This window comes from Cetorhinus maximus, chromosome 6, assembly GCF_964194155.1.
Source record: "Cetorhinus maximus chromosome 6, sCetMax3.hap1.1, whole genome shotgun sequence".
Classification (NCBI taxonomy): Eukaryota; Metazoa; Chordata; class Chondrichthyes; order Lamniformes; family Cetorhinidae; genus Cetorhinus; species Cetorhinus maximus.
Window position 1 is genome coordinate 130996333 of NC_135884.1, and position 15959 is coordinate 131012291.

At 42.0% G+C, this 15959-nt stretch overlaps 1 protein-coding gene across 1 annotated transcript in view; it reads right to left on the minus strand.

Moving 5' to 3' along the window:
• pmfbp1 (polyamine modulated factor 1 binding protein 1) overlaps window positions 1–15959 on the minus strand; it is a 967668-nt gene that overhangs the window by 406392 nt on the left and 545317 nt on the right. Inside the window, exon 16 of the mRNA XM_078544531.1 lies at window positions 4484–4630. Coding sequence (XP_078400657.1) covers window positions 4484–4630 — 147 coding nt within the window. The remainder of the gene's footprint in view (window positions 1–4483; window positions 4631–15959) is intronic.

A 15959-nucleotide genomic window follows, 5' to 3' on the forward strand; every position in this document is an offset into this window, starting at 1 on the left:
GGAAAATAATCCCAGTCTATCCAATCTCTCCTCATAACTAAAACTCTCCAGCCCAGGCAACATCCTGGTAAATCTCCTCTGCACTGTCTCTAGTGCAATCACATCCTTCCTGTAATGTGGATTCCAGAGCTGCACGCAATACTCTAGCTGTGGCCTAAGCAGCGTTTTATACAGTTCCAGCATAACCTCCCTACTCTTATATTCTATGGCTCAGCTAATAAAGGCAAGTATCCCATATGCCTTCTTAACCACCTTATCTACCTGTCCCGCTACCTTAATGGACCGGTGGGCATGCATGCCAAGGTCCCTCTGATCCTCAGTACTTCCCAGGGTCCTACCATTCATCGTGTATTCCCATGCCTTGTTTGTCCTGCCCAAGTGCATCACCACACAGTTATCCAGATTAAATTCCATTTGCTACTGATCAGCCCAGCTGACCAGCCCGCCTGTATCCTCCTCTAATCTAAGGCTATTCTCCTCACTATTTATCACCTCACCAATTTTCGTGTCATCCGCGAACTTACTTATCAGCCCTCCTACATTCAAGTCTAAATCATTTATATATGCCACAAACAGCAAGGGCCCAACACCGATCCCTGTGGAACCCCACTGGACACAGGCATCCAGTCACAAAAACACCCCTCGACCATCACCCTCTGCTTCTTGTCACTCAGCCAATTCTGGATCCAATTTGCCAAATTGCCTTGGATTCCATGGGCTCTTAACTTTGTTATCAGTCTCCCATGTGGGACCTTATCAAAAGCCTTGCTGAAGTCCAAGTAGACTACGTCAAATGCATTGCCCTCATCTACACACCTGGTCACCTCTTCGAAAAATTAAATCAAATTGGTCAGACATGACCTCCCCTTAACAAAACCATGCTGACTATCCTTAATTAATCCCTATCTCTGCAAGTGTAGATTAATTCTGTCCCTCAGAATTGCTTCCAATAGTTTCTCCACCGCTGAGGTTAGGCTGACTGGCCTGTAGTTCCCTGGTTTATCCCTTCCTCCCTTCTAACAGTACCACATTGGCTGTCCTCCAGTCCTCTGGCACCTCTCTTGTGGCCAGAGAGGTATTGAAAATTATTGCCAGTGCCCCTGCTATCTCCTCCCTTGCCTCACTCAACAGCCTGAGATACATTTCATCTGGGCCTGGAGATTTATCTACTTTTAAGCCTGCCAGGCCACTTAGAACCTCCTTCCTTTCTAAGCTAATTTCTTTAATTATATCACAGTCCTTCTGCCTGATTTCCATACCCACGTTGTCCCTCTCAATTGTGAACTCTGACACAAAGTATTCATTTAGAACCCTACCTACGTCTTCTGGCTCCACAGACAAATTACCACTACGGTCCTTAATGGGCCCGACTCATTCCCTAGTTATCCTCCTACTCTTAGTGTACTTATAAAGGAAAATCTAAAGTTATTTTACTTTACTTGCCAATGCTTTTTCATGCCCCCTTTTTGCTCTCCTAATTTCCTTTTTAAGTTCCTCCCTACACATTGTATACTCCTCTAGGGCTTCCACTGTTTTGAGCCCTCAGTATCTGCCATAAGCCTCCCTTTTTCTCATTATCCAATCCTGCATATCCCTCGACATCCAGGGTTCCCTGGATTTGTTGGTCCCACCCTTTATCTTTACTGGAACATGTGGGCCCTGCAGTCTCCCTATTTCCTTCTCGAATGAGTCCCTCCTTACAGGATCCCATCTCCCTGCCAAGTTAGTTTAAACCCTCCCCAACAGCACTAGCAAACCTCCCCACAAGGATGTTGGTCCCATTCTGGTTCAGGTGCAACCCATCCGCCTTGTACACGTCCAGCAGCCCCCAGAAATGGTCCCAATGTCCCAGAAATCTAAAGCCCTCCCTCCTGCACCATCTCTCCAGCCACGCATTCATCTGGACTAACTTCCTATTTCTATACTCACTAGCGCGTGGCACTGGAAGTAATCCAGAGATTACTACCTTTGAGGTCCTGTTTTTTAATGTTTTCTAGCTCTATAAATTCTGCTTGCAGGGCCTCATCCCTCTTTCTACCTGTGTCGTTGGTACCAATATGTACCACGATCTCAGTCTTTTTGCCCTCCCCCTTTAGAATGCCCTGCAGCCGTTCAGTGACATCCTTGACCCTGGCACCAGGGAGGCAACATACCATCATGGATGCACGTCTACAGCTGCAAAAATGCCTGTCTGTTCCCCTTACTATCGAGTCTCCTACCACTATTGCTCTTCCCCTCTTTTTCCTCCCCTTGTGCACCTGAGCCAGTCACAGTGCCATGAGCGTGGCTGCACTCCCCAGAGGAACCGTCACTCTCACAATTTTCCAACACAGAAAAACGGTTTTCAAGCGAGGTGCACCCTGGGGATTTCCTATCTACCTGCCTGATGCCTTTCTTCTGACTGATGATCACCCAATCCCTCTCTATCTGCACTTCCGTAAGCTGCGGGGTGACCATGTCTAAAAACGTGCTATCCACAAAACTCTTAGCCTCGCGGATGCACCTCAGTGCCTCCAGCTGCTGCTCAAGCTCCGAAACTTGGAGCTCAAGTAGCTGCAGCTGGTGGCACCTCCTGCACTCATGGTCGGTCAGAGCACAAGGACCGTCTAGGACTTCCCACATGTTGCAGGCGGTACATAACACGGGACTGAGCTGCCCTGCCATGCCTCTAGTTGAAAGAAACCCTAGTTGAAAAAGTATTTTGTTAACTGTGAAGTGCTTTCAGATGTTGAGGTTGCAATAAAGCTGATCTAAGAATATTTGTCCTCAGCCTTTGTCCTTCCCAACCATGTTGCTGCTTCAAAATTAGATTTGATGAATTAGGTAATCTTCTGATGCATTGCAAGTCAGGTGTTATACTGTTTTATAGTAATATGAACATTCTGCCATTTAACTTTAACATTAATTTGCTGTGAAGGCGAATCTGTGTTTCAGGTAATCTGTGCCTTTAAGGCCATACGTCTATTTGCAGTAAAACCTGAGATCAACTGGAAGTTCATTGTTGTTAGTGAAGGTTATCTGTTCTTGTAATATACATGGTTGACTTGGCGCAATGATATGAAGTAAGTCATAGCCATATTAGCACAGCGCTTTAGTTGCATAATGCATGATACACCGGGAAGGTGCGGGAATCAAGGAGAATAATATCTGGTATCCACAGTTCTTAAATGGCTACTGGTTGCCTTTAAAGGGAAATGGGTTTATGGTGAAAAATAGCTGAGTCCAAACCATCAGAGGAAGGAGCGTTGGTAATCCTGCTACAGGAGGGTCCTACTAAGAAGGCTTCTTTTTGGAGTAGACCGTTATCTTCTACAGAAGAGCAAGCTCAGAGTTTGGTAGATGGAGGTAGCAAAAAGAATCAATGCCACCATATGGCCCATCTTGGACTCTTTTTTCTGACTCTCCCCATTTCTTGTCATTCAGGGGTTATGTCAGGAATTAAAAGATTATCATGCAAGCAAATAACAAATGAGAAGTTGACACGTCAAAATTGTTCCTTTCAATGGAATCGACATCGCAACATTTAAGAGACTGGAAGTGTAACACTTTAGTAACCAAATACTAAAGGTGGTCACAAGTATTTTGTTGATCATGACTTGTTTGCGGTGTTTCAATATTGGGAACTATGAAGTTTGCTATGGCTATCAGATTTCAAGCTTATAATCAAATATTGATGTTCTTTAGAGCAGTTTAATTTGCTTACAATCACAAGGTTTTGCTTGATTAATGAATAATTCTTAACTATTCCATTAAATTCTACAGGAAATAAATATTTTGGCAAAAGCATCTTGATTCGACTACAACTGACCTTTTGTTCTGCTTGGTTTATTTCAGTTGTGTTTGACAAATGAAGAAAGGAAGCATTTGGGCTAATAACGAGTTAACTATTGTGCAAGCATCAAAGTAAAATGTAAGATTCATAGTGGCAAGTTTTTAACTTGCTAAAATAATGAATCATTATAGCAAAATGCAACAGTTTCGAACATTTCACAACTTTCTTTAGCACAATAAAAAAATAATGTGCAGCTGCCTTTTAAAAAATTTTACTGGCAAATGTTATTATACTGGTGAAAATGACAAGCTACTAATCTTGTCATCTCCCTAGCTGGAAAGAAAATGGCAGGGGCACATAAATAATTATCCGATTAAATGTGCAATGTCAGTTGTTTGGGAAGATCAATTTCAAACAAAGCTCCTCCAGTAGCTTTGCTGAGGTGATATTCCAAAAACACAAACCATTTTTGGTGCAATTTCAACTTGTAAATTCCACTTCCAGCAATGACTTTAACCTTCTCTGTGGTTACCTTAAGTGTACAGTTGCATTTTGCAGCAGCTATATGCAAAGAGCCAATTTCATCATGAGTGTTAATCAATAAATTGGATTCAAAGCCTCTAGATAGTGTTTACTGACCACTTTTTGTTAAATTTACTAACCTCATTGCTTTAAAGAGAAGCTTATTTGTGCGTAATATTGCCATTGTACCTTGTCTTTAGCATGTTCCCGCTTACTCTGTTCTTGGCAGAATTTTGACTCCAGCTCATGAATTGTCTTTTCATATTGTGCAGCAGTTACTTTCAAGTCTTCATGTGCATTGTTCATTGTTTGTATTTGTTCTGCCTTCCCTGCAACCTGCCAAGTAACAACACTGAATGAAAGGCAATGCTTGCATCTACTCATACCACATACATTTATGTATAGATCATTACATAAAACATTGAATTATCAGAAAAAGAGAGCAAACCTTGTGAGGTAGAATAACTAACTGTCATGTGGTATTCTCTGACCTTCTGTTTATTACTGTATCCATCTGTAATATCTACTGCAAAGACTGCTGCCTAAAACAGCTCCGATTTTAACCCCTCACACTTGATGAGAATGGGGTGTACTGTGGGTAGAAATTAGAGTAGCATTCATACACCAGTTCAGATACATGCTCTGCTCCAATTTTTCAGGCATCATACTCTGTTAATGTTGAAAGTGTGCTGCAATAGAATATGTGCTTTGAGTTGGTAATTAAGCACAGCTGTCCCCATTGGGGAAGGACTAGGGAATCATTGCAAGAATGTATAAACCAGTTCACTCTGGGTGTCTGGGAGGAACTGGGAGAGTCTGTGACTTTATTTTGCTGTCTTGGAAATAAATCTGTTTTAAGGTACAGGCTAGCTTTAGACTTATTTTTCTTCAACATTCAATTACCAGAATTAACGTACAAGACCTGCAAACCAGGCAGGTGAGGGTCTTCGGTATTTGTTGCTGGCTCCATAAACAATGGACATCATGGAGTAGTAGGCCCAGGACAGAATTGAAAAGATTAGTATAAATTTTATTTTTCAAATATTTCCTCGTGAGCCAGGAACATCAGGAATGTTCCACTGGGCTCCTCGAGGAAAACCTCACCCCACCAGCAACTTCCCTTCCCCATTGCAATTGCTGACCACCCTCACCCCACCACTTAACTGACTGCAGGTTCCCAGTGACACAGTTTTCCCACTCCTGCCCACCAACTTAGGACAGGAGTTGGTGCTGCATGTTAATGACGCACAGGAGTTAAATTTACCTAAATATCATTTCAATGATCCAAGGTGACTCTGATGCTCTCCTTGTGGCCTGGTTCATTGCTTATCCCACGCTAAAATCAGAGCTTAAGCTCTTCCAGTAGGACAGAAGCAGGCTGATTTGCAATCTCCATTGCATATAACGGGTGCATTTGTATCAATGTGATTTGACTGCTATAAGTCTGGACAATAAAACCATCTGAATGAACTTGGCTGAAAAGTCTCTCATTTCTGACTGCCTCCCATAGTTGCAAGCAGTTGACAGAAACTATCTGAAGTCCCTATCAGCTGTTTGCACTGTTAACAACTAGAAGAGACCGTCAAGAAGTCTTTAGACAGCTTCAATCAACTGATATGTTTAACATGAGATCAGACCAACCTTGAATGCAGCCAGGAACCCACAAAATAATCCCCAACAAGGAATTATGAATGGGGGTGGGGATAGAAGAGTGTTTGCAAACCATGATTGTGGGGGAGGGGGAATGCCTGGACAGGGAGGGCCAAGGATTCCTTGTGGGGTCAATTGGAGAACCCCTACATCTCCTGGTCCACTAATAATTTAACTAGGCTTGGATCCTTGCTGCCGCAGGCTTTTGCTGACAGGCCATAATTGGGCCTGTGGGTAAAATGCCGTGCACGTCACATTTGTCATTGGGACAATGCTGTCTTTTAAATTAAATCCACACCCCTCTGGAGTAGGTGGCTTTTCCATGCCTGAAGTGGGGGCAATAAAAAGGTGAGAAGCAGGATTGTTTCGCCAGCCACTGCTGAAGCCCCTACCATCTTATAGCTCTGCACCCCCAGCCCTTATCAATCCTGACCGGTGAAGCAAAATTGGCCCTAAAGTGTTCAATCAATTAATCCATTCTCTAATGAACTGTATGGCTCAGTTATCATTGTTTCTTCCTATATTAATTCTTATTGAAAAAGAGAAAAATTTCCCCTCTTGATAAATAAATTGTTTTGTAGTTTTGTTTTTACATATCAATATGCCCTCTTGCAAACTAATTGGTTAATTATAACATTTAATATTCCATTGTCTGCCATTTTAAAAAAAATCACATAGGTCTCAATCAGGTTTATCTGAGTTTCACATTGATTATATATTTAAAAAAATCTAAAAGAAAAGATGCCTTTCAACCTACTTTCAGCACATCCTGAATGATCCAGTAAGTTTACAATCTATTAACGCCCAAGCACAACAAAATATAGCATTATTTCTGTGTTAAAGTTTGAAAAATCATGTTAAATTTCTCAGCAGAGCTATTGACCAAATTGAGTTCAGTCACACATTTATAGTTTTTCATCTAAAAGGGTAAAAATAACAGGAACAACGTGTCGGAAATGAAATTTCAATTCATTCAATCCTTTATACACTTCTCCAAGGAGGTAATCGATAAGAGTTTAGACAGAGAAGTAGATTTTTAGCATTAGATCAATAGTGAAATACTCCCCAACTCCTAAATGTATTGTAGCAAATTCGAACAAATCAGTGGCCTTAGGCCAAAAAGATTGACCGTCAGCAACTGTATTTGAAGTTTCTGCACTGTAAATAAAAACACATCAGGGGTGATTTTAACTCTACCTACCGGAGGGTTAAAATCTCCAAAACACAAGGCTAATACAACCCTTTATCTGTTATTCTACTTAACCTTACTCATTCATTCACACACAAAGATATTAATCTGAAGGCAGCTTCCATACCAGTGGCATTGGGTGTGGGGGTAGATGCAGGACTGGTGAAATTACGTGGGGAAAACCAGAAGTCAACAGGCTGGAATCTGCGATCTCAACTCGACTGAACCAATTAGTTTTGCCATTCGGGTTTCCTGACTGCAAGCTGCGCAGCAGACATGGTGTACACTCACCAGATGCAATCTAAGCTGTTTTTAAAGGGACAATTCACAAATGGAAATTGAAGGTATTCAGGGTGAATGGGGGACATAGAGCAAGGGCAGCTGCCAAATTTAACGATGCCGTACTGAAGTTACTGCTGAGTAGCAGCCAGGAAGAGCAGGAGGGGCATACTTTTCCACAGCAATGGGGGAAACATTCTAGTGGTGCTAGTCTCACCAAGAAGGCATGGTTGGAGATGGCTGAGGAGGTGAGCAGAAGAATCATTGTGCCCAGGTCATGGATGCAATGTAGCTAGCAGTTTAATGGCCTCACTAGGTTAGGAAAAGCAAGTACATCTGCGAATTCAACTACATCCTGCATTTAAGCATGCCCCTCACTCTTTCAGATTGGCTTGTTAAGTGTTCTTCAGCACCTGACACCCATTCAACTTCCAGCAACATCTGGCATTTACTTTCTATGCACTTTATCGCCTCCACATTTATCCATCCACCACTGACCCCAATCCTGGTGCCTGAATTTCATAGTCACCCTCACCGAATATATTGCATCCATCAGGTAAAGACTCACCTTCAACCACTCAGGTCTGTTTTATTTTTGCTCCTTGTAGGCAAAATGAGTACAAAAAACAAGCGACAGAGGAAGGACTGGAAGTGGGCCACCACGAACAGCACTACTCACAGAGGAGGACACCCTGGAGATAGGTAGTACATCTGCATCCCTCTCAGTGGGAAGAGAGGGCTCACAGAGACCAGGTGACAGAATGACAAACATCCCTGACATATATATATGCTGACTTCATTTGATAAATGACTGAACCATGAGAAGACTGAGTATGGTTATTGTCATGTCCCTTTCTTTTGTTTTCCAGGGCCTTTGACACATGTACACCGAGTGTCATATGTCATCCACGAGGAGGATTCCTCAGATGACCTAATTTCTTCTGAGAATGCACCATCACAGGGTCTAGAGTCATGCTAGAGTGTAAAAATAACAACAACTTATATTTATAGAGTGCCTTTAATGCAATAAAACCTTCCAAGGCGCTTCAGAGGAGCATTTTCAAACAAAATATGACACCGAGCTACATTAGGAAATATTTGGTCAGATGATCAAAAGCTTGCTCAAACAGGTAGGTTTTAAAGAATGTTTTAAAGGAAGAAAGTGAGATAGAGAGGTGTAGGGAGAATATTACAGAGCATAGGACGTAGGCTACCAATAGTGGAGCGATTAAAATCGGGGAAGCTCAAGAGGCTAGAATTAGATGAACACAGATGTCTGGGAGGACTGTGCATTTAGAGGAGATTACAGAGAAAAGGGGAGGTGAGGCCATGGAGCGATTTAGAAACAAGAATAAGAATCTTAAAATAAAAAAGTTGCTTGACCAGGAGCCAATGAGGTTAGCAAGCACAAGTGAACAGGACTTGGTGCAAGTTAAGGCATGGGCACAATAGTTTCAGATGACCTCAGATGGGTTACAGAGGGTAAAATTTGGGAGGCCATCCAAGAGTGCATTAGAATAGATGAGCTGAGACAGGGGCAAAGTTGCACTTCTGTGGGTCCATTTGGGTTTTCACTTGGTGATTCACACCTCACAAGTGAGCATGAGCAGACACTGGTGGCAGGGATAGCTGTGAAGAGTCTGTATTGGGGACGCAATTGTCTCCAAGCCCTAGTCAGCTGGATACAGATGCTGAACCCCAGGGACGTCCATTAAGGTGATAGAGATGCTTCAGCAATTTCACCAGATACTGAGACATGCCATATACACTCTCTACAATAGTGGGACTTTCCAAAGCTATCCCTGTCACCTGTATCTGCTTATACTTGTGAATTGTGCATTATCAGATGAAAACCTAACTAACTTTCTAAATGGATTCACTGAAGTTCGAATATTTACGTTGGTGCATAGCTGTAGGAATTGTCCTCATTCATCTGCAGTGATTCTAGCTCTACAGGTGAAGGCCCTGGAAGACAAAAGAATTGTTGTGAAGTAACACTGTAGCAATCACCGTACTCGACCTTCTCATAGTTCCTTCATTGATGAAAGAAGTCAGTAAATGTATGTCACAGGCATTTGTAATTCTGCCACCAGTTCCATCATTCCATTTCTGGCAGAGAGGGCTGCAAATATATCATTCTTCTCCATAGCCTCCTCCTCCGTCTCTGTGCACTGTACAATTTGTGGCTGACTACATCCAGACCTTTCCCTTGTATTTTGCACTCTCTTCAAATAGGGACGAGAAACTAAATCTGTGAATGAATGAAGGTCACTTGTTCACCCCATGGATGCAGTGCAGTCATTGAGGTGGATTATCAGACAGATGCACTAGATTGCATCAGACCTTTTTTGCAACTTGTGGAGACAAGAAACCTGGAAGAAAACATTTAATGACTCAAATCTGAATCAAATTGAAATCAGAGAAGTCAACTTTACTTCCACATTCAGCACATGGAATATCATCCACCTAAAATCCACCTTTACATTTATACCTGGGCCAGTGAATTTTGGGAAACCCTCCAGCTTTGCCTACAGCCCGCAATGTTTTCAGGTCTAAGTGTGTCAACTACATCCCATTTAAACTGACACAGAAGTGTAAATTCACCAGTTGGTAGAATGAAAATTAGGGGTAGAATTTTTGGGTCGGTGAGCGGGGTCGGGGTCTGCTCGCTGACGCGTAAAATAACGCACGGTGACATCGGGCGGGCGTCCTGACGTCACTGCGCGCCATTTAGATTTTCGGTTTGGCGGGCGTGCAGCCAACTCGGCTGTGCGCCCGCCGAACTGTCAAAGGCTTATTAAGGCCTGTGAAAAACTAATTGAAATAATTAAATGAGCTGCCCGTCCAACCTTAAGGCTGGCAGGCAGGCGAAGAGCCCAGGCAGCCTTCGCATTTTTCATGGAACCTCATCCATGGGCGGGATGAGGTTTCATGAGGTGTTTAAAAATTCAATAAAAATTTTCAAAAAATTCATTGCCATATCCCAGCTCATGTGACACTGTCACATGCGGGGACATGTTTTAAAAGTTTTTAATTTCTTTATTTTGATGTTTAAAACATAAACAAAGAGCGCAAGCCCCGACTCAGGGAACACCCCTGCCCGCACAGGGAGCGCTCAGCGCTTCCAAGTGAGCGTCACGCTGGGCGGACCTTAATTGGCCCGCCCATGTAAAATGGCAGCGTGGCCCCAATTGGATTCGCCCCCAACCCCACCTCCCCCAACCCAACCCCCCCCCCCCCCCCCCTCCCCCCCTCCCCCAACCCAACGGAGAGGCGGGGGGGGGGGTAATTTCTGCCCTATGTTAGTCTTGTCAGGAATACATGGGCTAACATTCAGCCCCACAAAAATAAAAGATCGAAATGGTTTCAGGCCATTTATCTGGGGGTAGCTTTCAGCAGTCACAGTTATATTCAAAATTTCAATCAGGGTTCTATATACTTCACAGGACCCTATGTGCATATTAAAAGTTAACTTCAACCTGATGGGCTACCGCTCTAAAGTCCCCTACCCAGAGGTAATTTTTAGGCCACTGCATTTACACTGGATGGCCACAGTGAAAACTGCCCCAAGGTGAAGAATATCACAGTTTAGAGAAGTGCAGGGGCAGCATTTTCCCCCCGTCTGGGGGGGGGCTGTGCAGGAGCAGGCACAAGCGGGTGGGTTCCCGATTGGTGCCCCTGGTCGGGGGCATGCCGCCATTTTACGTGGGCGGGCCAATTAAGGCCTGTCCAGAGTGACGTCCGCCCAGAAGCGCTGTGCTCTCCCTGTGCGGGAGGGGGGTATTCCCTGAGCAGGCCTGTGCGCTCTTTCGCGCATGCACGTGGAAGAGCGCACAGATCTCCCTGAGGCAAAGTGCTGCCTCAGCGAGATCGGTTGAAGTTTTAAAAATTTATTAAAGGTAAGAAAACACTTTCCTGACGTGTCCCCTCAACATGAGCTAGGACACGTCCATAACTTTTATTTAAAAATTTTCCGAACATTTTAAATCCCTTGGATGAGGTTTCATGCTTTTTCGGAAGGCTGCCTTGGTTCTTTGCCTGCCTGCCAACCTTAAGATTGGATGGACTGGTTGGTCCATTCATCATTTAAATTACTTTTTTAATGGTCTTAATAGGCCCGCCGAACTGAAAATCTAAATGATGCGGGGTGACGTTGGGACGCACGCCCAACGTCACCCTGTGTCATTTTACGCATCGACCGGAAAATGCTGCCCCAGAAGTTTGTAACCAAAATTATACCTAGCTGTTAATTGTATAGCAATTGAGTATTTAATTCTATTCAGATGATGAGCATTAACTGGGGATTCACTTTTTGTTATCCCCGATAGAATGTATGTTAGAGGGCAGATTGGTGACATATGTAGTTATGCCATTGTCTTGATGGACCTGATGGCAATCCTCACCCTTCAATTTGTATATTTCATTTTAGAGGGTATTCTTATATTAGATTTATCACAAGTTAAGCTTTATCCATAGATGTTCAAGGATAATATTAGACTGTGGCTTTACATAAATTTCAAAATCAACCAATTCTATTGGGTCCCTAAATATTTTTGGTGTTGAAGTTACAAATAGGTGGCAGCTTGTGTGCTTGTTGGAGTAGTGGAATGAGAACCACATCAATAAATTAGAAAATACATTTTCTGTAAGCACATCCCATAATTGAAACAACCCCTCTGTGATAAGAGATTACTTGAAATTTAAACAGGACACTGTCTAAAGCGACAATTAATTATAATGGCTACAACACATTATTGGCGTTGGAAGTTTCTAATCACAAAGCATGCATTATTTTTCCTAAAAATAGAATGTAGCTTCAAAAATTTTGAGGTTTACTTTGGTGACTAAAATCCACGTTGATTTGACTTTTAATTAATTTGTTCCATGCTTTTCACTTGTGGTTACTTCCAATCAAATACGCACAAATAACACTGGCGATGGACATGTAGCAAAATAAAGCTTGATATCTCTAGAAATGAACTGAATGAGTACAAAGTTGTTACTGAAGGTTATAGCAAAATCTATAGGCACAAGAACAAATAGTCTGATATCCACTATTTTTAAAGTTAAGTTTTTTCTCTATTATGGTCATGTAATTTTCTTAACAGAAGTTATCAAAATGTAATGCAATCTAAATATGCAGTTTTGAATTTTTAATGCATTCACTTTTGTTCTAAAATAAATGAGCATTATCTACAAATATGTAAATCATTCCATTAAACAGTATATATTGTGGTTATTTTTTACTGTACAATGACTTGGGATTATTTTCACAAGAGCTATGGGAGCTTATTAAGAATGCAATAATAGAGTGTAAATTTAAAATCGGTTAAAATTGATATTCAAATCCACAATGATGATGGAAAGCAGGGCATGGCTGTTCTGATTACATACAACAAAAATCAACCAAATTATTTTGTGAAAAGCACTGAAATTGAGTTAATCAAACACATCATTTATTTTCATCATTCTGAATATGACATAACATAGACTGTTAGAAGAACCAGATTATTTCTAACGTGCACTTTTTCTCACCAGCTTTCAAATCACTATTTTTAACTTTTCTGTCCTTTTGGAGGCATTGGCCCTTACTGGGGTATGATTACATAGGCAGAGGTCAGAAAGTTTTCCAGGTGACTGAAACATTTGCACATACTGGGTATAAAGCCAATATGAAATTGCACCATCTTTGCAATGGTTTCATGACCTACATATATGCTATATATCGAAAGTTTCTGATATAAAGCGATTGCAGAAAAGCAAACAAATCATCGTTTTAGGCTGCAATTTAAAAATATAGCTAATCAGAATACATTCTAATTTTAATACAAATAGTGACTGTTATCCATTAAATGGGCCTAAATTTTGTGGTTGTAATGACTGTGAAATTGTCATTACTCAGTGAATCTAATAGCAACTTCTGGGGTAGAATTTTGCCCTTGTCGGGCGAGCTCAGCAGGGGTGGTGGGACCGGTTGGGAAGCCGACTGCTGCCCACGATTGGGGCCGGACCGCGATTTCACGCTTAGCGCTGCCTGTGTGGGCGGGGGAGGAGGGCGTGCATGAACTTCTCGCATGTGTGCAAGTGCGCACTTGAAAATCTCCCTGAGGCACAGAGCTGCCTCAGGGAGATGAACAGTTTTAACAATTAGAAATAAAGATTTTAAAAATGTTATAAAACATGTCCCCTCATGTGACTATGTCTTATAAATGAAATTTTAACATTTTTATTTTATTTTTATTTGATGTTGGAAACCTCATCCATGGGCAGGATGAGGTTTCCAAAAAAGTGCAAAGGCCCCTTGGCCTTTTCGCCTGTCCACCAGCAGTAAGATTGGACAGGCAGTGAAAAATCTGTTTCAATTACCTTATTAATGGCCTTAATAGGCCTTTTAATTGTCGGCGGGTGCACTGTCGACTCCGGCACACGCTCGCCGACCGAAATATCGCGTGACTGCGTGTTGACGTCGGGACGCTTGCCTGACGTCAACGGGTGTCATTTTACCCACCCACCGAGGTAAAAATTCTGCCTCTGGTGTCCACAGATGAGCAGTTAAATGCAGAAATCCAGAAGTTGCTGTTAGTGATTCCTTGCTTCTCCACAAGGTGCGCTATTGAAGATTGCACAGATGGAAATCAATTAGAAATCACTGGTTTTCATGAACCTCCACTCTTGATGCTATTAGTCGCTCTGTAAAAACCTTGAAAAAGTAACGCCTCGTTGATTGAGGTGTAATTGGGTTTTTAAAAGGTGACTAAATCATAATTACCGCTGAACAACCTTTCTAGCACTGATAAATACATTTTACATTTGTGAGAGGTCAAATTTCTCCATTCCTTGCTAAAAATTGCATAGATTTTTAAAATAATTTTTAAAAATGAGACATGATGTCAAAACCTTTTTTACTTGCACTCATCAGCGCAGAATTGCAAGAATACAAAATCTCAAAGGGAACAACAATTTAGCCTGCATGAGAAGAATGGTTGGTAAGTGGACTCTGATTGGTAGAGGTGTTGCCCTGGAAATGCATCAGGAATTCTGTATTCTTGTGATTCAGTCCTGATGAGTGCAAGCCAAAAAGCTTCGACAACATGCCTCTTTTTTCAGCAATACTCAAGTTCTGTACTACCAAGCGACTAAAACAAAAAATGTTATTACTTTTTGAAGTTTATTTATAACATTTCAGTGTCTGCCTTAATTCAATGTGTACATCCCAGTCTTTATTTTGTTTTCTGTAAAATTACCAAAGGCGAATGATAAAATCTGCTTGTGACTTCCTGAATTTCTAAGTGATAATTTTTCAATGTGATTGGCTGCTTAGCCTGCTTGATGACATCACGTCCAGAGAATCCCTCTAGCTGGTGCCATAATGAAATTAATGTCAGAAAAGGTGAAATTCATGCTCCAGAGGTTGCTAGATTTTTGTGGGAAGCTTACTTCAAAGATCAATGGTGAGGGCCATCACTTTGGCACTGACCCCAAAATCTGGCTAAATTTCATACGCAGGATACTCAGTATCATATTGCTTATCTTCAATTCTATCAAGAAATGGCTGAGTGCGCTGGATACAGCAAAAGCTATGGGCCCCAACAACACCCCAGAGTAATAGGAGTATGCCACTTCTTCCCAAAAGCCTGCTCCACCATTCAAGGAGATCGTGGCTGATCTGCAACCTAACTCCATATACCCCTTTTTGCCTCATACCCCTTAATATCTTTGGCTAACAAAAATCTATCAATCTAATTTTAAAATTGACAATTGATCTAGCTTTGACTTTCATCTATGGCAGAGTGTTCCAAACTTCTACCATTCCCTGCATAAAGAAGAATTTCCTGATTTCACTCCTTAAAGGTCTGTTTCTAATTTTTAGGCTATGCCTCCTTGTCTTAGACTCCTCAACTGGCAGAAATGATTTCTCCCAAGCTACCCCATTTGTTATCCTTAATATCTTGAAAGCTTTGATTAAATATTTAACCTTCTAAATTTCAGGGGATACAACCCTAGTTAATGAAATCTCTTCTCGTAGCCTAACCCTTGATTTTTCCATTGGAAGTGGGATTTGACTCTCGGTCATGAACTTGCCCCCAACTCCAGCAAGCCATGAAGTGCGATTTTCATGAGGTCAGGGTCTTAATGACTCTAGAGATGGTGTTGCCTCCCAATTAGTAGTGGGGAGGGACAACAGAAATAGAGGTGGGATACCAGGGAAGTGGGCCACGCTTTGGCCTGAATCAGCAGCCATTACTATGCATGGCGTTATAAAAAATGCCAGCATATTCATGTTCAATGTGGCCAAGGCAAATGGAGAGTTGGTGTTAAACTCCTGGTTGCCAGTTGGTGAACATACATAAATACATATGAACATGCTAATTAGGAGCAGCTGTTGGCCATTTGGTCTCTCGAGCCTGCTCTGTCATTTGATCAGATTATGACTGATCTGATTGTGGCCTCAATTTTACTTTCCTTTCTACCCCCTATAACCTCTGACAATCAAGAATCTATCTAACTCAGCCTTAAAAATATTCAATGACCCTGCCTTCACTGCTG